Here is a 25,049-nt window from a genome sequence, read left to right as displayed (position 1 = left end):
CTTAGTGTCATCAGCAAATTTGAACAGGGTGCTTTTTACCCCCTCATCCAAGTCGCTGATGAAGATGTTGAACAGTGCGGGCCTGAGGACCGAGCCCTGGGGGACCCCCCGCCCACATCCCTCCAGGTCGACAATGACCCATCCACCACCACTCTCTGGGTGCGGCCCTCCAGCCCGTTGGCGACGCAATTGACTGTGTGAGTGTCGACACCACGGTCCCCCAGTTTCTTAATGAGAACAGGGTGAGGTGTTCGTGTGCGTTGGAAGAAGGGTAAATATATCTTGTTATTGCTGAGGTTCTCTAAGGTGATGCAGGGCAGAGAAAACCTTGTTAATAAAAATAAGCAAGTAGGTACAAGGCTGGTCAGATTTGCAGACTGCTTTCTTTGCTTGTGTGATGTCATAGTGTGTTTGCATCCTCTTCTTACCATAGTCAAAGGCACCAGGGCTGTGTGTGTGGAGCTTCTTCAAAGTTACCTGGCAGGAAGAGTGAAAGGGCCAGCAGCTTTTGTCCTTTCTCTTGGAAGGAGGCTGTGCTACAGCCAGTTCCTTTAATGTGGTTAAAAAATAGCTCTCCCGGCATGGCTTCATCACCTCGTTAAGGACTTTTTAACCAAGAATTCTGGCCTGCCTGCCTCTGCCACTCACAGATTGGTGCGCGTACCTTTGTGAGGGGCCGGCTCTCCAGCTCTGCCTGAGCACTGCCAGCTGCTGCTTAGATTTCAAATAACTGGCAACAGTAAATGACCCCTTTTAATTAAACAAATGCAACCCAGTTAGAAACCCTATGCAACAGCCCAGGCTGGAGTGCAGCTGTAAATCACCCTGGCTCTCAAGTTCCTGCATTTGCCTCTGAGGAACCCCCATCGGCTGAGATTTTGCGCTTTCCTGGCAAACGCATGAAGAGTTACCTCCCCCTCAGCTGGCCAAATTCAGGTGTGAGCCTCCCTGCCTTTGCTTGTCTCACCCCTCTGAGATATTCTACCACATCCTGAGTGACCACAGCATGGCTTGGGAGAAAAGGTCTCACTACATGTTTCATGCAATAAATAAAATGAACTCTCATCATGCCAGCCTTTGTCCCTTCCTCCCTTTCTTGCGTCCTGTAGACCATGTCCTTTTGTGAGCTGCAATATGAGGCAACCAAAACTAGTTTTTCTCTGATGGCTTAGCTGGCTATGCAAAGGTGCTATGCATTAAGTACAAACACAGAGCACTCATTAAGGCCTATGGTCCCTGAAGTGCTCCCTTGAGGTCCTTTATATATCTGTTTTTCAAGGCTGATTTCTACTAGGAGTTGCTGGGGGCTGTGGGTCCTCAGCACCTCTGCAAATCAGGCCCATAAAGCCAGATAACTCCAGGAACCAGCTAGATGTTCAAAGCCCACATGGGCAAATGCCTGCATTCATGTGGAGCCCTCTGTAGACTTGGGGCTGAAGGTGGGACCTAGGAATTTAATTGATATTATGTATTTGGGTTTTAAGGCCTTCTAGGCAGCTTATGACTGGTGGACTGAAACCCTTGACCCTTATTGGCCCCTGTGAAAGTAGACATGCACTCGAATAGTATACAACTGCATGCATAAATCTGTATCCAGAAATGTCTTCCTCATGCCTTCACATGCAGTTGTATTAGTGCGTCCAGCTGTTTTGCAAGTGAAAAATACTTGCTCTCTCTCTTGTCTCTAGCTTTGTAAACCCCAGTGGTCCTTAACCACTCTCAGTTTACCCCCAGCTGTATTTTCATCCTTGCTCTGGTAAGTCACAATAAGGACTCTTAAGTCTTGCTTAGTATTGCCCACCATCTTTTCTAGTGGTCAGCTGGGATGGCCTTCCAGGAGACACTTCATTGATCTGTTTTCTGTCATTTCAACTGTAGGGACAGTACAGATTTGGTAACTTCTAGAGACCATTTCCCTATAGCTGTGTTTCTTGCCAGACTGTGATGTACGTGGGATGCTACTCTTGGTGCTCTACCATCTTTGGAAGGTCAAGTTTCTAGTCTTTTTTTTCACCATTGCTGAGATTATTTACCTGTAGCATCATCTGGTTGGTTTTCAGATGACCTATCTGAAATTTTCTTAACTGCTTTACGTGAGATAAAAATGTTAAAACTATGTCCAGCTCCCAACTGGGAGGACAAGTGGATAAACTGACTGCCATCCCTTGGCTTAGTGAGTCTTACTGGCTGCAAAGGTTTGCTCAGAGGAGTTAGTCTTGTAGTCCATAAGAAGCTCAATGTTAGGGTTAGGAGCCTGCAAGCCTAGCCTTCTGAGAAGAGCTAAATGAAATCTTTTGACAGCCACAGAGCACAATATCAGAGGCCTCCATCTGAGCAATCAAGGGTAGGGGTCTGCTTTAAATACACTAATTTAGGAATGTGTTTTTTCTGGGTTAATTTGTTTTTTCTTTTGAAATTTGATTTCCTTTTAAAAATGATTTGGGGAGAAAATCAGAAGATGTAATATCTAAATGATCTTAGTCAAGAATACATGACAGCCCTTGATGGCGGGCGTTAGAGCTCTGTGACAGCTTTAAAAGGCATATTAAGGATTAGCTTGTAATTGCACATTAAGGGCTTTTTACAATATCAAGTATTCACAAGGCTGCTTCAGAGCAAACACTTTATTGCGTGCATCTGTGACTAGACTTATAAAAATACAGCTTGCTGTCCCCAGACTGCTGACTGTGATGCTCTTTTCACTGTTACTATCTGTTGCATCAAGATGAGTCTTTAAAAAGTGTTAGCAGTTGGACTGAGAATTTCTCTCTTGTTCCTAACTGCTGGTTTCCAAGTTGGTCAGTATCCCATGACAAACTTTCCTAATGGGTATGCTCCTCCTAACCCAGGGGCTGCTAAAAGCATGGTTGTGGGAGTTCTGCCTGAGCTGAAGGGGCCTGGGTTCAATCCCTGACAATAAGATGCAGCATGTGCTGAAACCAGGGGGTGTGAGAACTTCCCAATCGGGTCTGAAATCAAATGATGCCTTTTTCTGCTTCACACATTGTCTCCTGTGACAGAGCATCTGAAGTCAGAGTTTAGTAGATAAACAGACTGATCAGTGAGTCAGGGCAATATGTGGGGTAGATCTTTGTAACAATGGGAACAGCGTTGATGAGATATGAGTATCCCCAGGGCCAGGCCTCTCTTGCAGATACATTTCCATTGCTGACATGCAAAACACAAGCATATAAGTATCTGTCTTTGTGTCACCTAAATGAGTAGTATTTGCTTGTTGTTTGACTTCACCAGAAGTCTGCCGCAGTCACCGCCTCCCACTTGGAGTTAGAGCACGAGTGGCTTCTTATTCTGCTTTGATCCTTGGTCTGTGCAGGCTCACCTTTGGTACCAACCTTTCCCTCGCTTCTGGCACCATTATTTTCCTTCACCTACATGCTCTGCAGTGCTGACATGCTGCTGTTAGTAATTGGAAGGCCACTGAGATGTGGAACACACAAAGGGACCAGATGTGCATAATGCACACGCAAAGGGCTGATTTTTGTAGAAGCCCCAAAAGGGTAGGGGAGAAAGGAGAGGGCCGAGTGTGCAACTGCCTACCATTCTCAGAGAGATGAGCCCCAACCTAAAACCTGGCTTGGGAGCAGCTTCCTCCTCCCTGCCAGAATGCTGGGGCATTCAAAATGCAGTCCCCAATTGTGCAGGTCTGTTTAGAAATGCACAAGATACACAGCTTATCCATCAAGGATGCCCAGAACACTTCTGATTTGCCCAGTATCCTCTGTTAACCTCCCGCAGCTTTGTAAATGAAATGTGTGGTGCCATAAAGAATGCACGAGTGGAATAGAGGGGATCAGTGTAAACAGGATAAGTTAGGGGTTGCTTTAGTTATTTATTTATTAATTGGCATGAGCTGAACTGAAGTAAGATGGAAAAATATATTGTTCACCCCCTCACTTCACGCTGGGGAATTCAGATTACTAGAAGATGAGAGGACAGGTTAGATAGAAGACCACTGACTGCTTTGCATGGTAAATCCTATTTGCCTTCCCCTTCCTGTCAGATGGAGCAAGCACTTGGCAAAGTTAGAGAGAGATGACACATGATAAATGAAAATCTTAAGCCACTTGAAATGTAATTGTGGAATTCACAGCCGCAGGATCCTACCAAAGGAAATAAACCAATACTTCTCAAAATGATCTATGATATGAATGAGAATAGCACTTGTGGGTAGTTAGAAGGGCAGCCAATCTCACTAGCTAAGCACTGGAGCTTAGGAAGAATTTCCTTCTTGATGACCTAACCTGGCATTGCTCAATGAAGGAACATTATGAAAACTTTGGTATCGAGAGCGAAGGTTTATGGCTCCTTTAAAATAACTGAGAAGGGTCACTGTCGTACTGGATGGACAAAGGTATGTAGACACCTAATGATGCAGGCTGCAGGGACACTAACTAAACCTTGTCATATGAGCGTTAGTTAAAACATCCCTGTGGCCATTTTGAAATATGGGGAGGGGGTGTTAATACACGTGACTGTGAGCCATTTTAATTAGAGCAGCTATTCCAGAGCTGCTGGTATTAAACACCCCCAACCCCCTTACCGCCCACCTCAAAGCATGTGCATAGGCAACCATAGTGCCCGTGTGATGCGGTGCAGTAGGGGAGCCTGCAGCAAGGCAGCTGAAGGTAAGGCAGGCACCACAGGTGGCACGCAGTGTGGGAGGCCTGCAAGCCCCGTGGCTTGCAGTCCTTGACTGCTTACGCTGGATAGCCCCGGGGTATAAGGCTGGTAGGAGACAAAATAGTTGTGTTTAAATTACCATCTCAGCATCCAGTAGAGAAGCAGCAACACTGCAACATTTTGCAAATTTGTTTTGTTTCCTCTCAGAAAGGGGAAACAATACAGGTAAGACATTTTGAAAGAAGTATTTTGTCTTTTGAATTCAAAGCAGTGATTTGTTTTTTGAAATGTTGTTCAGCTGTTTTGAAACTATAAAGGAACCTGACAGATACTTGAATCTGTAACCAAATATTTCATTTCAGATTGAACAAAAGTTTAAATTCAACCTACAATGGATTTTCAGGAAACAAACAATCCAACAATGCAAACAACAATTTGCCCAGTGTGAGGTAGGCCCCAACCTGCCCAGGCCTGTCTGAAAATCCCAGTAAGGCTCATGGATACTTAGAGGTATCTAATAGGTCTGTGCGAAGCTTTGTCCCTGATTTGATTCAGCTGAATCTCCAAATCTGAATCAAATCAGAGGACCTCTTAATCTCTCTGAATTGAATTGGAGCCCTCCAAGTTGATTTGGAAAGATTTGAAGATTCGGACATAGAAACATTTTTAAATGTTTTTTCTACATACCTCTAGGTACCAGGTGGCTCGTGAATGCTGCGATGTTGGGGTGGATGAAGTGTCTCACACAAGCGCTGGGGGGCTCCCCAGCACTCTCGGCAGTCCTGGTTGCCTGTGTTCTGGGAGGGTTTTTGCTTTGCTGGGTTACAGGAAATACAGCAGTGTGGAAAAGAAGATGCAGTATTCCAGATACTTTCCCAGATACAATGACAGCTGTAGGTGGCTGTTGGTGTTTTCTGCTTGGCTGTTTCAAGCACAGCTTTGGATTAAGCTGAGTACCATCAAGTGCAACTGATAGATGGCTTGAATTACTTGAAATGCCTTTGGTTCAAAGTGTGAATCCTGTGTGTGTAGAAATTAGTTGTGGGTACTGAAGAAGTATATAGAACCTGAATCGGAGGAAGCACTGGATAGCATAATGGTTTGCTGCATTGGCTATGGGTGCTGAGAAACCTGGATTCAAATGAGATTGGGTCACAAATTAAAAGAGTTTGACCTCACTCTAGCTGATGCACATTTCATATCACGAAACCGTGACAGAGTTTGATATGGGCTGTTTTTACTTGCTTGTACCAGGAATTGCTGCAGCCTACTTCTTAACATAAGGGAGCACATGGGTGGGTTCATGTGCAGGGCAGTGATGGAGGAGGAGGATTTGAACTCGGGTTTCTACTTGGTGAGAGCTCAGCAGTCATGTAAAGGGATGACAACAGTAGCTCATGTTGTTCAGAGACGTATATTGTTTGTAGTCCTTCCTAATGCTCAGAGCAAGAGCTGATGTGGGTTGGGACTGAGGTCCACTGGTTGATGGGAGAGGTGTGTGGAGTCTGGGTATGGAATAGTAGGGGCCTGAAGGACTTGTGCTCACAACCGAGGCTTGTTGGCAGAGCTTTGTGGCCCTAAATGAGGGATCACAGAGTTCTGTGGGTCAGGAACCAGGTGCATCAGCAAAGATGTCTATGGGAGCTTCTCTTCTCACCTCTTAACGTTGCCCATTTGAGTGCTAATGACCCGGTGCTTTTGTGATCCAACCCTCTCAAAAACTATACAGTGCATGACTTCCTGCCCACTGGCTCTGCACTAGTCTCTCTTACTGTTTGTGTGCCTGCAGTGATGGGCGCTCTGGAGTCCAGAGGGGTGCTGCGGAAAATGAGCGACATGCTGGAGATGATGGTGAAGAGGATGGACGTGCTGGCCAGGCTGGAGAACAGCACTGACTTCCGGAAAGGGGAGGAAGCTCATTACCCTGTGGACAGGTCAGTGCAGCAACGGGCATGAAGCCACCATGAATTAGGGAAGCCCCTTCCTCCGGCTGCTCTGTTTCCATGGGCCAGCCAATCCCATGCATTGCAGGGCCTGACCCTTGAGAGGTGCCATGTTGCCCTCTCATCCCAGTCCCTTCGTAAGATCTTTGTGAATTGCCAAATCAAGTCAATTAGAGTTGAGGGGGCTGCTGCTATCAGCTGTGACTGTTCTTTTGAGAGCCCTAGCACTTTACCTGTGCAGCAGGTTCCTGTCTCAAGTCTCTCTGGCTGGAATAATCTCTTGGGAATGGAGCTGCTGCCTAGTGGATACAGCCAGGCTAATCAAACAGCATAATTCAGTATCAAAGTATCAGGCTGAGCCTTCTGGCTCTGGGCTTTGAGACCTTTAGATGCTTTTTAGGCCTCCATTTAACTTAGAACAGAGCTCAACCCTGCCTCCATTCCCCCATTTGTGCTACTTACCTCGCTGTGGCATGTGAAATACATCCATCCTCCCCTCCATCCCAGGAGGCAAGGCCGCACGAGGGATGGTCTAGTGCTTAGCCTGCCGCTTGGGAGATGTAGATTCAGGTCCCTCTGCCGTAGAGCTCCTGTGTGACCTTGGGCATATCACTGTGTGCCACCGTTGTGTGGCTCTGCAGTAGGGATAACATATTGCCCTGTCCTGCCTGACAGAAAAGTTGTGAGCTTCAAGTGAGTAAAGGCTATGAAAACTTGGTTACCATGTGGCTATGGTAGCCAAATCAGCTCCTAAATACCTACTACTGTTAGCCTCATTTCAGAGATGGGGAGAATCTAAATAATTTGCCCAAGATCATGTGCAAAGTTGGTGGGAAAGCATGGAGCTCAGCCCAGGTTCCTGCTTAGCGTTGGCCTCACTGGACTGAACATCCCCACCCTCTCCTAGACTAGGGACAAATCCTGGCTATTAGGGGTCAGGCCCATCTCTAATTGAAACTAATGTGTTTAAAGGAGAAATGCAGTATTTTTAAATGTCTTGTATGATATTAAACTTACTTTTAGGAAACACTTGGAGAGGATTTTTAGATGTTTAAGCATCTTGCAGCTACGAGTTGCACGTTACATATAGTAAACCATAGATATAATCCTGCCTTATGTCTTCTAAGCCACCTGTGGAGCTCTGTAACACTATAGTAATTGAATGTCCAGTTGCTAGGGCATCAAGAATTCATTTATTAGCCTTTTATAAACTATTAATGTATGGAACTTTAACTTAATTAGCAAGTTTTAAATGTCTAAGTCTTTTTACTTCTGAGTCTTTAGTATTATTACTTATGGATAGCATGCATTGCATAGAGAAGTCTGGTTTAGTAGTTTGAGCGCTGCACTAGGAGTAACAGTGAGTTCAGCTCCTAGTTATGCTAAAAACCCTGTGTGGCCTGGGGTGTATCGTTTCATCTCCCTGTGCCCTGTGAAATGGGACTCTTCCTTTCCCCCATCATTATCCTGTCTTATCTGAGGAAAAGGCTGTCTTATACCATGTGTCTGTACAGCCCCTAGCACAAGGAGCTTCTGATTATCATGAGAGTTTGAGGCATTTACTACATATGGAACAAGTGAATAATAATGACAGCAGCACTGCGTGGCCATGAGCAGCTGCTCTGTCTTGAGAATGGGGAGGGCAGAGCTGGGGAGGAGAACAAGAAAGGAAGGAAATTGGAGGGCATTTGAATCCTCCTTGCATGTAATACAGTTCCCCACAGGTTGTCTTAAGAAGCTAAGCTGCCTCCTATCACTGGCTGTGCACAGTTTAAATCCACAGCCCCCATTTGTTCTCCCGCACCATTTTCTTATGTTCTTTGCCTCCTGCCAGTGGAAGTGCTGAGAGATTTCCACACACTTTCTGGACCATTCTCCTCCCAGGGACATAGACACACAGTTCACAACATACGGGTTAAAGCCCCGTTAGGACAAGGATAAGAAAACCTACAAATCCTTATGGCTTGGCACCAGTCCAGTCCAGCAATCCAGCCCTGCTCTTAAATAAGACTGAGGCCACATTCCTACTTAATGCAGCTGCTGGCTTCTTTGAAGTAGAGCTTTGATTAAGTTAGCTGCAAATAACTGGGTGGCAGAGTATTAAGGAGATTGCAGGTTTGCTCAGTTGTTTTTTTTTTTTTCCCCTCCTCCTCTTGCCTGGGAACTGTTGCCTATAGATTAACCATCTCTCTGGCTTCTCTTTTGCCACCGTCTGGCTTTGCGGTGACAGAGATTGGGGAATAACCCATAGGGATATAACATCAATTGGTCATGCCCAATGAAGCCCATCAAATCCCATTGACAAACCTGTACATTTCAACTGTACCTTTTATTGCAATGATCCTAAAAATGCCATACCTCTGCCTGTACCTATGCAAGCCTTGTGGGGATAGGAAGAACAGGTGGGTCTAGTGAAACCTTGTTATAACAGCCCCTTTCCCCTGCGACTGGGTAAACAGGTACTTATAAGAAGATGTAATAGGAATAGTTTATTTGCTGTACCAAAATTACAAAATAAAAATGGGTGGCCGCTCTTGGGATTCTTATAAGCAGGGTTTGTTATAATGAGGTTGCCTTATATATTCACTACATACATATTCATATAATACATTCCTGTATGCCACATATATAATGAATGCTTTAGTGCTGCCATGGAGTAGGCAACAGAGCCATGAAATAAACCTGGAAGCACTTGCACCTTGCAGCAGCTCCTCTGCACTCAGCCCATTCCACCTGACTGTCTCCACAAATACTCACTGTGCACCAGATGAGAAATTAGCACAATTATGATTTTCTAGATGTCCCACTCAGGACCAAAGCCTGGCTGTATGTGGCACCATACAGGCACACACATGAACAGTTGCTTCCCTGAAGAGATTATAGTATGACTAGACAACGGAGACAGGAAGTAGTAGCATTCCCAGACAAGAATGTGAGGCGGGGAGATTTGGTGGCTTGCCTAAGGTTAGACAGAAAGGCTGTGGAAGAGGCAGGTGCTGAGCCCATGCTCTCTAAGTCCCTTCACGGCACCTTACCCAGAAGATGGTCCTCCTGGAGTTTTGGTCTACCTCTCCCAGATGCAAAAGCAGTAGCTGCAAACAACTATAGTCTGAAGTTCAAGGTTGGTAATATTCAGCTTTGGTGTAGAGAGATTTTACATGAAATTCAAACAGACTGCCAGGGCCAGAAACACTTGCTGCATCCCATTATTGGGCTGGCATTCCCAGCTCTCTCTTAATATATATCCTGCATCTATTTTTCACACCGACAGCTTGAGAGATGCCATCAGACCTTCAAATTGTGACACACTGATTTAACAAAAAAATATTTCACATTGTTTGGAAACATTTTCAACTTTTATTAATACTAATTTTTCTGTCACTCCAAGGCCTGCAGAAATGAGGCTTGAAGCAACCTGGATTTGGAAGGAGAGAGATTTTAGAGCCCTGCATATCTCATGAGGTTAATCTGTCTCCAAATTGTGTTGCAGATAAAATACCTGAGGATGTGAAACCAGGGATGGGGTCATGAACATAAGGCTGGGATTGCCTGCAGTAGCTTCTGGTGGCTTTGCAACTTGTCAGTCAGGCATATCTATCTATATTTACATATTTATACAGAAGTTATATTATACAGCAAGTGGCAGCATTATATTAAAGTTGTCCACTCAATTCCAGTAGTCAGTTTTCTTCTGCTTTTTGTTGTTGTTGTTTTAAAGAAACTTACTGCTTCCACGATGGTAAAAAATGAGTATATGACCATGTAATTAAAGACACGTACATGTTGAGGTTGCCTGGGACAAATTTGAATTCAATTCCTGCCCTCTGCAGGCTTGCTTTCACAGCATAAACATTTTTAAACAGGGCTTTTAATGAAATCTTTAGCTGTGCAACCTTAATTATAAGCATTGCTGCTCATGCTTTCTATCTCTGCACACAGATGCATATGGATCTTTTGTACAGATACACACAACGTAATGCCATACCAATGGTACACGCATTCATCTTTATAATTTTCTTGGCTAATATCTATTCAGTCAAACCAGTCATTTCTGATTATTTTAATTGCTTCAGTAGCTTAACAACCATTACAAGAAATTGGAACCGTTTATGCAGACTGTCATCTTGATGACCTATAGGATAAAAAATTCACATTTCTAACTGGGGATATTTCCCATATTCAGTATTCCTTTATGAGCAAGAGTTCAAACATGCTTCTTCCAAATAGGTCTTGAAGTATCATAGGAAAGACGTGGCATCCTTTTATTGACCTATGCTGTGAAGGTCATATTCAAGGTCTGTAAGGCATGGGTGTCAGATTTCAAGGTCTTTTTGCTTTAAAAGAGCAGTTGAATGATTGAAATCCGATGAGACTGATGGCTTTGGGTGACCTCTCCTGGGAGGATTATAATGGATGGGCATTTGCAGTATATAATCCTGAACTTTCAAGATGGCTGCTTTTATCATGGATTGATGTTCAGGCCAGATTCAAATGCTTACACAGTTCAGAAGCCTGAGGATCGGCTTTGTCTGTCTTGCAGAGTGGAGTGAGACCAGTTATTTGCCAGCAGTCCCTTGAACAGATACAGCCCCTTTTTCTCGCCATACATTGTCTGTTAATATGCTTCAATTTAAGTCATTGATCATGAATCAAAAATGATCCTCTGGATATTTTATGCAAAAAAAAATGTCCCCAGATAGAACCCAGCTGGTCCTTGGGGCTGTTGCTTTGAGTGGTCAGTTACTTTGCACTAGGAAGCTGGTGCCCTAAGCCTCATAGTACGGTCTCTGTTGGCTGACTGAGCACCTGAAAAGTTTCTAAGATGGAGGAGGGCTTGCAGGTCTCACTTGTGGGCTGCGCACAATTGGCTTAATACAAGCATGTATGCAAATGCTCACTGCATATATAAATCCTATGCTAAGACAGGCACACATGGCTGTGATCTGCACAAGTATTCATCATGTCTGGAATACTCCTGCTTCAAGTAGATATTTGTACAAGTCTGTGCAGCATTTTCCCTTTCTAAGAATATGCTTGGGGGAGGGAGGGAGGAGAGATATCTCTCAGTTTAACTAAAATCGCACTCCTTGTAACATATCTCCAGCTGTCACGGTTCCAAGGCAGATAGGGAAATTATTTACTTGCATATATCCCACCTCCCTTATGCTGACACCATGGAAAGAAACTGCCATGCAGTGTTACAATGCAGCCTAACAGCAGATGAGCTAGGACATGGTCAGGATGACTTCAGTGAACGTTCAAGGAACAAGCTTTCAAAGCAATCATCGAACAAGTCTGAATTGGTGGAGCTTATCTCAAGCATTCAATGCTGAACTACTGCTCCCCAGGAGGAGACAGCAGTGCGGGTAAGAGGAGGAGGATAAACTAGTGGGGAGCAAATGAACAGTGATACCAATTTAGGCAATTTCACAGCAGTGTCAGGATGGTGAAAGTCAGCCACAGAGCTTCCCAGGACTGGACTGCTCAACTCTGTTTCAAGCAGAGACGTGCAGCAAGTAAAAGGTCTGTTTGAAAAATCTCACCCAGAATGTGCTGGCTCATCAAAATAGGAACCTTTGGCAGGAGTGCATTGATTCTGAATAATTTCATTTTGGGAAAAACTGGGGTGGAGGGGAGCATTTTGCTGAATGTTTTGTTTTTTTTTTCCATTGTGAAATGATTTTTCATTTTGACATGTCCATATAAAATTTGTGTTTCTAAGAGTGAAAACAAAGAGGAAGCAGCTTCAGTTTCATTGAAATCAAATATTTGGGTTGAGCAAAATTATTTCATTTTTTCCCCCCCCCATAAAAATCATGAGATTTATAAATACATGTTAGTATTCCTTCTTGTCTGGAATGCAAACAGATTTTGCAATGTCAGTTTTCCCTACAGAATGGCAATTCTAAGTTTTGATCAGCTCTTTTAAGTATAAAATAAATGCTTCCATAATTCACAAATTACATGATCCCCAAATCCATCTTTACTCCTACCCCGTCTGTTCTTTTCCCCTGCACCCTGTGCTTTTGATTCTCTTGACACTCACTCGTCTGACTCTACTTGCAAACAAAAAAAAAAGCAATGCATTCTGGGCCTATGCACGGGATATTTCAAGTTGTGTGCACTTCCGTTTGTGTTTGTGCTATAGACTGTGGTGTGTGGTGTACAAGCCCCACGTAGTCCAGGCAAGGGTTACATAGACATTACATAGACATTAGGGCTGGAAGGGACCTTGGAAGATCATCAAGTCCAGCCCCCCGCCCAAAGGGCAGGAAGTCAGGATCCCAGCAAGATAAGCATCCAATTTGCTCTTGAAGGTGTTCAATGTAGGTGCTTGAACCATCTCTGATGGCAGGCTGTTCCAGACCTTGGGGGCTGTGGTGTGTGGTGTACAAACCCCATGCGGTCCAGGTAAGGGTTAGCAAGGTGGTGTGGGTGCCGTCAACCCTGCCCAAGCACATCTGCTATGGGATGGGATGGGGAAACAGCTTGCAGGATGGGGATCTGGAGGGAAAGCCCAATTTATTTGGGTGCTGGTTGGGAGGGGGAACAGACCTCCAGCTCTCACTTAAAGAGAGAAACCCAGCTAAGGTGAGAGGCTGATGGGAGACAACTAGCATCTTGAAGAGAGGAAAGCCTGACATGGGAGCATTTTCATTTGTTACCCTGTGATGTGATGGTTGTTGCTGAGTGAGATGGTGACAGGTGGTCCCCTGCATGGGGGTGGGTTTGAGCAGCCAAGTGAAAAACATTTCACCCCTCTGTATCTGCCTGCATGCTCACTAGCATGTCACAAGCTTAGCCGTGAGCGGGGCAACACAGACATTTGTATAGATGTTTTCTCTTGGCCATTTTACTGTCTCCGGGAGTCGTTTATGAGACATGAATAATGCAAGACCTGGTCTTCCATGCTGCTGGGGTTCGTGAATGGTGGAAAACCAGAGCTGGTGTTGCAATGGCACCATGAAGTGCTCTAGAGAGGATTTCAAATGGCCCAGGGAAAGGAGCCTGAAAACAAATTGCTCCAGAGAGCTAAAGCATTAAGGCAAATCTGAATGCAAATAAAAATAAACACATTCTAGAGATACAAGTAGGAAACAATCACAAGCATGTAACTGAAGCCCAAGTACTCTGTCCCACAGGCAGCTGTAATGGGTTGTGTGGCTTCATGATAATCTATCATGCTTCCCTATTGTACCTAATGGCCTTCGCAGGGGAATCAGGCTGGATGCAGTGATGCAGTACGATCACATCCCCACACACCTGTGGCCCACATAATTCCTGCGTTGCTATTATTATTTGTTCCTTGGATTGAAATTGTTGACTTCAAACTGAGCTCCTGAGACAGATTTCCAATGGAAATGAATCCGGTGTAATTTCAGGCTTCCTGCATTAGTATTTCCCTCTTAAAGGCGTCTCACTTTTGTTTTGTGTCTCTGTGTCCTCTGGAGAGATTTGGGTTTTAGGGCCTCATTTCCACCTCAACACTCGGCCAGCAGAAGTTTGAGCGTGTCCACACCCAAAGCGCCCCTGAATCCCTTTACCTCAGCCACGTGGAGCAAGGGTTCTGGTGCCACCCAGCTACCACGGTCCCCTCCGTAGCTGGTACTGTCCCACTCTGGTGGCAAGGCCGCTGCAATGGAGCCACGTGGCTCTGGCTGCTCGGTGCCGAGGGCTGCTGTGCGCCATCAGATGTTCTAGTGGCAGAGGCCAGGGAGCACAGACAAGGAGCAAGCCTGAGGAGTTTGTTCCTGTAGCCACCACCTGATCTCAAACAGCTGCACACAGCCACCAGCCATGTGGGGTTTAGATCTGATCAGAAGTCTTCCTGCCCACCTGCCAGTCCAAGCCTTGCAACTTGGAAAGTTCCCATCTTAGTCACCATTGCACAAATGTCTGTCTGTGCACCTTGGACTTTCTGGTGCCCCGTCTCTGCTCTGTCCCTCTTACGTACTAAGTCGCATAGCAACTCACATTCCTTAATCTGTTTTCCCTTCGCAATAGGACAGTGCTGTCACCTCCATGTTACAGATGGGAAAAGAAAGTGGAGGTAACTTGCCTAAGGCAGAGTACCGAGCAGAACCCTGCCCAAAGCTCTGCTTGCTGGACAGTCCTCCCTTTCTAGTCTCTTGTCTAGGATGGAAACAGATTTTCCTAGCTCATTGGGCTCAGTCATATTTTCTCAGGGCAATGGCATCATGTTAGACTTTCATAAACGTATCACCCTGCTTCTTTAAAGTTGGGGATATTTTTGTGTGTTTGCCTCAACTAGCTGCATCGCTCTGATCTCCAGGAGTGGATCTTCAGGTACGAGGTAAAGACTATACAATTAGAGGGTGTTTCATTTCAAAGGAATTTAAAAAAACAAACAGAAAAAAGCATTTCTGGTTAATAGTACCGATGCATCAATTTCTCACCCAAAGCTATGTTCCCAAAGCTGGGAACATAGCAACCCACAAACCCAGCCATTAGCAGAAGCACTCAGCCACTTACAAGCAGATATCAAATAAAATAATAAAGCTTCAGAATTATAGAGCACCTTTATGAAGAATGAGACTGAGACTGCAATGTGTTTTATGGAATATCTATCTAATCCATCATGTCCCAGTCTCTGCTGAAATGCAGCCACTTCTAAAGTAGCTGTGTGGCAGCCGTCCTCAGTCAGCAGCCCTGCACGACAGGGTTTTCTTGGGTAGAGGCGAAGAATAGCATTTCCAGATGAAACTACAAGGGGAAGTAAACAGACTGTAATTAATTACCTGTGCTGGAAATCTTCCAGGCTTTTGGAGTAAACAGCTCTACAGTGATGAAAAGTCTCATGCAATCTTTACTGGTGAAAGTTGTTAATGGCTGTCCCAGTTCGCTGCCCCTTCTCCGGTCTCTCGGAGCACACCCACTTGCCCTTCATCTTTTAGGAATTAGTCTCATGATTCTTCCACGGTTAGACTGGGAGTGGGGCCCACTGTCCCATGTGAATCAACTGCCTCTCACCCTGCACATCCTCCTGGATTTCAGAGATCTGCATTTCTTCTCCTGGGACGGTTTAACAGACTTTTGAAACAAATGCAAGAGGCAAGGATTTCTTGGGTTTATCTTTTATTGGACCAATTGCATATCATCCTAAGAAACCCTTGCCTTCTGCATGATTCCTGGACCCTCACTCCTACAATATCATTCTAACACCAGTTTGAAATAGAGGTTGTCTTTGGTAGTTGGGAGGAAGCGTTGGAGACAAATGACTTTTGAACAACAAATGCTGCTGTACATCTTTGGTCTCATCTAATCTTAAGCTTTTGTCACCAAGCTGTTAGGCTTCTGCTTAAGTTACAGAAACCAGCCTGTCACCATCTAGCATAGTTCATACCTTCCTGAGAAACTGTTTGACTCTCTTTCTGCTTCTGTTACTCTGACCCAGCCAGTCCAAATAAAAGCCTCTCTCTGACATTGTCTCTTAACAACCCTGAAGTGTAAGCTGTTAAGGAATGCATTTTCAAAGGCATAAGTTGGCAGAAGGGTGCCCTAAGTGGCATAGGTACTAAACTCCCAGGGACTTTCGAACCATCCTGCAGCAGTTCATGCAGTCACCCTGCCAATGCGCCGCAACCGCAGCACTTTCTGCAATAGGGCATTCCAGAAGTGTCTCGCACATCACAGCAGTGTCGGTTCTCACTAGAATTGTCTAATGGGGTAGAAAAAGGACAGTTTTAGGACCCTCCACAAATCTGGAAACCAAACAATGTGGTCTTCTCATTTAGCTAACTAACAAGACTACAGGACATAGGGCTGGACAATGAAATTGGGAAACTCAAATGTCGAGTTTCATGCTTTCTGTGTCAAAGTTTGTTTGAACCATCCTTTGATTATGTCTTTGTACAGTAGGATTAATATTGCCTGGTGGACTTATACACAGAGGTGAATGAAGTCAACTGTATTTGCATGAACAGACTGTTGCATGTGTGGGTGAACCGCAGTGGCATCGGTGATGGGGCATGCATACTGCTGATATTCCCAAGGAGAAGTGTTGGCATCCTAGGGCTGCAGCTGTGCTCTCTGCAATGTGATTACACAGCAGCTGTCCCCTATGGAACCTTTTTGGGAGAAGACTTATAACTCCAGGTGTCACTTTAGCTCCTGCTATTAAGACTGACACTTAAAAAGGGCACTCCTTCCACTGCAAGGGGTCAGGCAGACCTTGAAAACCTAGGGCACAGTGCCACAGGTGTAGCTGAGTGTGTTTAGGTCCCTGACAGTCATACAGGTATAGTCATAACATGCACCCTAGCGATGTGATTTCTACCAGTGCAATTCACAGGAGGCTGCACTAGCAGCCAAAATCCAAATCTAAACGCAGTTGATGCACTAAGCATCCTTATGAACCTCTGGGTTCATCTAATTTTCCTTCTATTGATTACTCCTCTCTTTATTTCCCCTTGCCAAGAAAAGGGTCTGTGCACACATGCATGTAATAAAAAGGTAAGCAATGGATTCCATAACATAACAACTCAAAGCCAATGTGCCAGCCAGCTGCAGGAAAATCAATACTCTTGTTAATTGAATGCAAGCCTCCTAAATCATTGGAGGGAAGGGAAATTAAAAGTACTTATGGAAACCTCCTGGAGAGTTTATTTACTGGGCAAGGCAAATATTAGCTTGAATGGGAAATGATAACCCCTACTTATTAGGTGTGTGGAAGGAAAGGAGGAGAGAGTGTATCTGTGACTCTAGACTGGAGGAGAGGCTGCTTCAAAAGATGCCTGTTCCTAAGGAGTTAGGCTGTACTGTGGTCTGCCAAGCTTTGGGAGCCACTTGGAAACTGGAAGATAGGGAGAAGGTTCAGGTGAGAGACTTGATGTCAAGAAGTGTGATTGCCTGGGATAGTACCCTCCCATCACCCCTGGATACAGTTCATATGGGGATATTACTGCTCCCCAGCCCACCATAACAGATAGCATAGCAAAGGCACTATGTGCTAATGACCAATTAATCTTGAAGCTTAATTACTGCCAGAACTCAGTTAATTTCCACACACTTTAAGCATTTGTTTCTGTAATAGTTACATGACTCCTTATTCCCCTTGTAATTAAAGTCTTGCAATCTGACACTTAATGGGTGACATTCCCACATCCTGCTGTCTGCCAGCTTGGCTCTATTAATTCCTAAATTATTGCCATTGATAGTCCAGCTCTAGATAAATTGTTGCCAGACACTACAATCCTCCCTGAAATATGGCTTAGCCTTTATCACCATCTCCAGACACTTCCACATTTTGCTTCTCCCTCTGTGGCGGGGAGGTGGGAAGTATGAAAAAACATTGCAGAGTAGCTAATGGAGGAGACTTGTGAAGCAGCTCTGGCACAAAGTTGATATGTGACCTTGGGCACAGGCCTCCTGTGTCTCCATTACACCCGTTCTAATCTCCCTGCAGGGCTTTGTGGATTAACTGATGTTTGCAAATGCTTTGCAGTTTGAGGTACTAGGCAGTCAGCACTCCCTGTATTCTGTTCCTGACTGTGATAGTAACTGGATGGATGAGCTAGGATAGGTCACCTCTGTGTCTAACCTCTTTGCATTGGTTTCCCCATCTGTACTTCACAAGGGTTGTCCTGTGGTGTCATTAATGGCTGTAAAGTGCTTGACAGTCTTCAGCTGCAAGGTGTTGCGTAGTGTCCACAGGTAAACAAAGAGGGTCTTGAGTGACTTCTGATGAAAACTGCCCAGAGATAAAGGTGGGTATGAATCATATTCAGTGCCAGTGAGTATGGGAGGGAACAGCATTGTGTTCAATCAGTGGGTGGAATCCTTAAATTAGTCCCTTCTGATATGAGGTTGCCTTAAATACGTTTGGTCTCTGGCATGTTTCACAGCATTGTTATTTTAGCAATTACAATAATCCCTTCTCCCCTAAGGATTCCAGTTATAAGACGAAAGTGCTCCATCTCTAGAACTGGCTCTTTGGTTTTAGTGAGTGCAGCATGTAACACACTTAAGCATGATGGGAAAAATAAATGAATAAAGTGCTTGAAGCTCAAGGGAGACAATAGAGAAGACAGCAGTGAGTTTTTCTTAGAGCCCATCTTTTTTCCTGGTCTGTTCCTGCTGGATGTATAAATTCATTCTCATCTCAGAGGAAGAAAGAAAATGCTTCTGTTGTTCACGTTACACGGGAGCCTGCCATTTTCCTTCAGTCCCCGCCACCACGTCCGTTCCATATCACTTCTGTTCCAGCACAGGCACATGTGGAGTTAGCTAAGTGGAGCCCGAGGCAATTGAGTTGGGAAAAATATGGTGTAGGAGAAAGGAGAAAAGCACCTTCCTCTGAGTGACCGTCTGGAATCACAGTTATTTTGCCCCTGGGTGGGGATGGGGAAACACATGGGAGAAAAAGCTGGGGTCCCTCACTGGCTTGCAGACAGGGAGAGCTTCCTTGCATGTGGCTGGTAAAATGCTTTTTCTTTCCAAGGAGGGAGTGGGAAGGCCCTTTGTGACTGGGAGCGTCTGGACACAGACTCACCCTGTGACACAGCAGGAGGCAAAGTGAATGAACTCATTCCCTTTGCCCCCACAGAAACTGAGGATGCCTTTGCCTGTGATTGATGTTGGGGGTCATATTGTCACTAATAATTGGTATGGTAGCACCACGGAGTGTTCCCCAGTGTACTAGGTGCTGTGTATTCTTACAGGAAGAGATAGTCCCTACCCCAGAGAGCTCGTAGCCTAAGCTAGGCAGGGCAAACAATGGCTGGAAGCCATGTATCAGTGGGGAACAGAGGAATAATGCAACTGGATGAAGTCAGGACAAAAACCCCAGTTCCCCAAGCCCCAGTCCCATGCTCAGACCACTACTATAGGCTGCCTTGCCCATCACTTCGGTGTCCATGCTCTGCTGCTGTGCGAGTCATTCAATTCCTGCTCCTTGCTTTGGCTTCGCTCATTCCCGTTATTGCTCCAATACCTGGCCACACCCCCCCAGCAAAATTTGCTCAGGCTAATTCCTCAATAGTCTTCTCTTTCCATTTATTTTGCTTTTTTTCAGCCCTAAATGGCAGTATGCTGGGAGCCCATTTATCACAGGGCTCCACAAATGAGGCTTCTCTACACATTAACCGTCTGGGGCAAAGTGCCGACTCCAGCCTTTTGGAGCCAGGACTCATCACATCATCTCAGACAAGTCACACACAAAAGCCCCAAGCTTTCTTCAAGGGCAGAGCTGCTGTTAACAGGCTGAGCAGGGTACTCTCTGCCCCTTGGCCTGGCCCTGAGCAAAACTGTAGTAGAGCAGGGAGGCTAGAGCTGTGGTCAGTGGTTTGGAGAGCACTGGAAGCAGAAGAGGGGAAGGGGAAGGGGAAGTGCAGGGGAGATGGGTGTGCAGGGCTCTTTAAGTCTGCTGTGACACTAGCAGGGCTCCTTTGATTTCAGTGTTGCTACTCCTGCTTTATCCCTGTGAGGGTATGTGAGGGAGCCTTGTGCCACTGGCAAACTGGGGACTAATGCCAGATCCTTTCCCTAGGGATAGGTGTGTGAAATTTCCAGCTGCCGTGGGGGAGGAGAGTCACACGGAAATCTCCAAGCTGCTGACAGAGAGGGAGGGAAAGAGATACAAAGTGCATTGTAACACAGTGAGCAAATAATAGCACTAACCCTTATGAAACGTGGGTGTGAGAGATGGAGAAATGCATGCCAGACTGAGGGGCTATTGATCGTGGCAAGTTAGTAGATACTTTACTAAAGTGATAACTCCCTGGTGTCCTCCTTGGGTATAAACCACTGCTCCTCCCACAGGGAATTCTTTCCTTATGCCCCTTCTTGCATCCAGGTAATATGTGGGCCAAATCCTTAGCGGGAGTAGTGCCACCACTCTAGTTTAGAAATCATAAAATCATACAAAATTAAGGTTGGAAGCGACCTGAGGAGGTCATCTAAGCCCAACCCCCTGCTCAAAGCAAGACCAGCCCCAACTAGATCATCCCAGCCAAGGCTTTTTCTACCGGGGTCTTAAAACCATCCAAAGATAGAGATTCTACCGCCTCTCTGTGTAACCTGCTCCAGTGCTTTACTGCCCTCATTACGAGAGAGCTTTTCCTAATATCTAACCTAAACTTCCCTTGCTGCAACTTGAGCCCAGTGCTCCTTGTTCTGTCATCTGCCGTCACTGAGAACAGTCCAGCTCCATCCTCTTGGGAACCGCCTCCAGGTAGTTGAAGCCTACTATTAAATTGTCCTTCAATCTTGACTTCTTTACACTAAATAAGCCTAGTTCCCTCAGCCTCTCCTCATAATACATGTGCTTCAGCCCTTTAACCATTTTGTTGCCCTCTGCTGGACTCTCTCCAATTTGTCCACATCCTTTCCGTAGTGGGGAGCCCAAAACTGAACGCAGTACTCCAGATGTGGCCTCATCAGTGCTGAATAGAGGGAAATAATCACTTCCCTTGATCTGCTTGCAGTGCTCCTACTAATGCAGTCCAGTATGCTGTTAGCCTTCTTGGCAACAGGGGAACACTTTATTCAGCTTATTGTCCACCGTAACCCCCAGGTCCTTTTCTGCAGAGCTGCTGGGGGCCAGTCAGCCCCCAGCCTGTACTGGTGCATGGGATTGTTCCATCCTAAGTGCATTTGTCCTTGTTGAATCTCTCATTTCTCATGAAATTTCTTTTGGCCCAATCCTCTAATGTGTCTAGGTCTTTCTGAATCCTAGTCCTATCCTCCAGTGTATCTATTACTTCCCACAAGCTTGATGTCATCTGCAAACTTGCTGAGGGTGTAGTCCATCCTGTCTTTCAGATTGTTGATGAAGATATTGAACAAAACCAGCCCTAGGACTGACTCCTGGGGCGCTCCACTTGATACCAGCTGCCATTAGATATGGAGCCATTGATTACTACCCTTTGAACCTGATGATCCAGCCAGTTTTCTGTCTACCTTACAGTTCATTCTTCCAACCCATACTTCCTTATCTTGTTTGCAATAATGCTGTGGGAGACGGTAACAAAAGTCTTGCTAAAGTCAAGTTATATCATGTCTACTACTTTCCCTGCATCCACAAAGCCAGTCATCTCATCATAGAAGGCAATCAGGTTGATCAGGCATGACTTGCCCTTGGTGAATCCATGCTGACTGTTCCTAATCACCTTCTCTGCCAAGTGCTTCGAAATGGATTCCTTGAGGACCTGCTCCATGATTTTTCCAGGGACTGAGGTGAGGCTGACTGGTCTGTAGATCCCTGGATCCTCCTTCTTCCCTTTTGTGAAGATGGGTACTCCATTTGCCCTTTTCCAATCACCTGAGAAGCTCTCCCAATCACCTTGTGTTTTCAAAGATGATGGCCAGTGACTCTGCAATCACATCAAGCAACTCCCTTAGCACCCTTGGGTGCATCCCATGGGCTTGTACACATCCGGTTTTTCTAAAAAGTTCCTAACCTGTTCTTTTGCTACTGTTGGCTGCTCAGCTTCTCCCCAAACTGTGCTGCCAGGTGCGATAGTCTGGGAGCTGCCCTCGTCTGTGAAGACTGAGTTTAAAAAGGTACTGAGTACTTCAGCCTTTTCTGCATCCTTTGTCACTAGTTTCCCTCCCCCATTCAGCAAGGGACCCCACTTTCCCTGATGTTCCTTTTGTTGTTGACATACTCACATCCCTTGCTAGCTGCAACTCCAGTTGTGCTTTGGCCTTCTTGATTTCATCCCTGAATGCCCAAGTAATACTCTTGCACTTCTCCCTAGTCATTTATCCAGTTGTCCACTTCTTGTAAGCTTCCTTTTTGTGTTTTAGCTCACTGAAGAGTTCTCTGCTAAGCCAAGCTGGTCTTCTGCCATACTTGCTAGTCTTCCTGCACATCAAGATGGCTTGTTCCTGCACTCTCAGTAAGACTTCTTTAAAGTACAGCCAGCTCTCCTGGACTCTTCTTGTCCCCAGACTGGCTTCCCAGGGGATCCTGCCCATGAGTTCCCTGAGCAAGTTGAAGACTGCTTTTCTGAAGTCCAGGGTCCTTACTCTGCTACTTTCCTTCCTTCCTTTCCTGAACTCAATCATCTCTATCCATCTCTATATTCCCCATCAATTTTTCCCTGTTTGTGAGCAGCAGGTCAAGAAGAACACAGGCCATGTTTGGCCTTTCCAACACTTGCACCAGGAAGTTGTCCCCAGCACTCTCCAAAATGTTCCTGCTTCATGTGTTGAGTTCAGTATTTCTACTTGCCTATAAAACATGCAAGGGGCACAGCCAGCCCAAGGCTGAGGGGAGAAATAGCAAATGAATGGAAGCTATGGGGCTTCCCCCATGCAGAGGTCAGTGTACAAAATTGACGGCATAGCCGTGCAGAGTCTGCTTTCATCACATGTGAGAGTCTTGTTGACTGGTCAGTCCCACCCAGTGATGGATTTGTTCCCTGTGGCTGATAGCCCTCCTCACCACTGGCTTCCCTGACAATCCCTCAGTAAAGAGAGTCTTATAAAACTCTTTTTTGCTCTTAACCAAAGGATGATTTTCTTAAGCTTAGAGCACAGCAACTTATAAATCTTTTTTTTTAAGTGAAAAATGCTATGCAAGAGCAACATTATCTTGTATTCAGTTGCTATAATGCTATTATCTGCCTTGTGCTGTCAATGCACTTAGTCCTGCACAAAGCAATATCTACATAAATGTACTTTAATATATGCAATACAGATCAAAAATATGTTGCTTACATTTCAAAGATTTTAAATATGATGATGTCAGGAGTAAACAAATTACTCTGAATGATTCATGTTGGACTTCATCCTGGAATTGAGTCCAGAACCCAGAGTCTGAATGGAACCCAACAGGGGTGAAATGACTTATGTATATAAAAATGAACCATATATATATATATATATATATATATATATATAAAAGAGTCTTTACTTGACTGAGACATTATGAGTGGTATCACCCAGTAGAGTAAAACCCACTTTAATCAACAGAATAATACTCCAGAATCAGGATTCTACCTCTTCTATAATTTAGAGAATCGAGACCTTAGTTTATGAATTGAAACTCTTATTTGTTCATTCTGTGCACAAGTAGCTTATAATTTCCGAACTGCATTTGTTTGGAAACGTTTTACTGGATGGTACTGGCAAATTTTTCCTTTTCAGAGTGATTCATTGTGGCTGTATGATTTTGGAGATGGTTGAAATAATGGGTCCACCTTTTCATAAACATGCAGCCTTTTTTCTGAGAGTTGAAAGACTCACATGCACTGACAGTATTGGTCACTTGGTTAGTTTTGATTGGTTATGCGGATCACATGTTATTGATTCCTTTTCCTAACTGGTTGAACGTAATTCTTAGAAACAGATGAGTTCAAAAGTGAGTCTGCATTGAACATCATCTAATACTTGTTTAAATTGAGCTGTTTCAAGAAACATTCCTGCCATGAAACACATTTGCTGGTTATTTGTAGAGACTGAATACAGAAGGAGCAAAAATACAGCCAGAGCAAATTCAGTTTTTTATTCAAGCAGATATTCATGGAGGAAAAAATTGAGCTGTTTACCATAACCCAGTGATATAATGAAAAAGATTACAGAAAATAGAGATTCTGAAAAATACATTTGAATCGTATTTTTCTTGTAATATTTTTATTTTGAATTGATTTGACAGAGCCTCCTATGGAGCATAAGAATAATAGTTATATTATTTGTAAAGCTCTTCTCATCTATGGTTCTTCAAGCACTTTGCAAAGGGAAGTGAGTACTATTATACTTGGATTTTATGACGGGAAAAACCAAGACGGAGAGGCTCAAAGGGACTGACCAAAATTCACTCTGGAGCTATTTGGCAAACTCTCTTGTTAGTGCCTGAACCACTGAGTCACTTTACTTGACTGATCTGCTTCCTTCAGGTTCTGATACCACGCTTACCACTGTAGTATCACAGCATCTTCCAGCAGTGCATTGAACAATGTGGCTGACATCCTTAACCTGCTGTTTACTTCTCCATTCTCTCCCTAAGGGGAGAGGCGTATCCAGTGGAAGGTCTTGTTCTGGTAGGAATGTTTTCCAAGTATATGTTCCTGTGAGGAAGGGCAAGGTCAAAGAAATGCTCCCTGCCCTTAGAGCATGTCTTGGTGAGCTTGGTGATGACTTTAGATCTGGAGGAGTTCATTTCACCGTTTTGGGCCAGCTCTTGAGAAGGCTCTTCTTCCTGCACAGATCAGTATACCCTTATTGTAGAGCAGTCCATTATGCCTCAGGGATGAAGGTGATCACTTCAGTCTTCACCTCAGGGCTTTATGTGCTACTTTTAGAGATGCTGGGTTCAGTTCATGGAGTGCATTGAAGATAAGGGCCAAGACCTTCAACTCTATTCAACTTTCTATGGTAAGTAGAGAAAACAAATGGACAGGGTTGGTGTGCTCAACCCTGGGCCTGGGTTGTTGAGATATGCTGTAGCCCCTAAATACTGCAGCTTTCATGTGTAGGTAAAGTAAGCTAAAAATGTATGTC

At 44.8% G+C, this 25,049-nt stretch overlaps 1 protein-coding gene across 4 annotated transcripts in view; it reads left to right on the top strand.

Annotated features, from left to right (window-relative positions):
• Positions 1–25,049, top strand: part of MGAT5B (mannosyl (alpha-1,6-)-glycoprotein beta-1,6-N-acetyl-glucosaminyltransferase, isozyme B) — a 244,530-nt gene that overhangs the window by 83,472 nt on the left and 136,009 nt on the right. For all 4 annotated transcript variants that reach the window (XM_019502900.1, XM_019502886.1, XM_019502894.1 and 1 more), the window contains exon 3: positions 6,431–6,575. In XM_019502900.1, coding sequence (XP_019358445.1) covers positions 6,431–6,575 — 145 coding nt within the window. The remainder of the gene's footprint in view (positions 1–6,430; positions 6,576–25,049) is intronic.

This window comes from Gavialis gangeticus, unplaced genomic scaffold, assembly GCF_001723915.1.
Source record: "Gavialis gangeticus isolate Ggan-Ray unplaced genomic scaffold, GavGan_comp1, whole genome shotgun sequence".
NCBI classification, from domain to species: Eukaryota; Metazoa; Chordata; order Crocodylia; family Gavialidae; genus Gavialis; species Gavialis gangeticus.
Note: the sequence above shows the minus strand (reverse complement) of the source record. Positions and strands in the feature narration are given on the sequence as shown.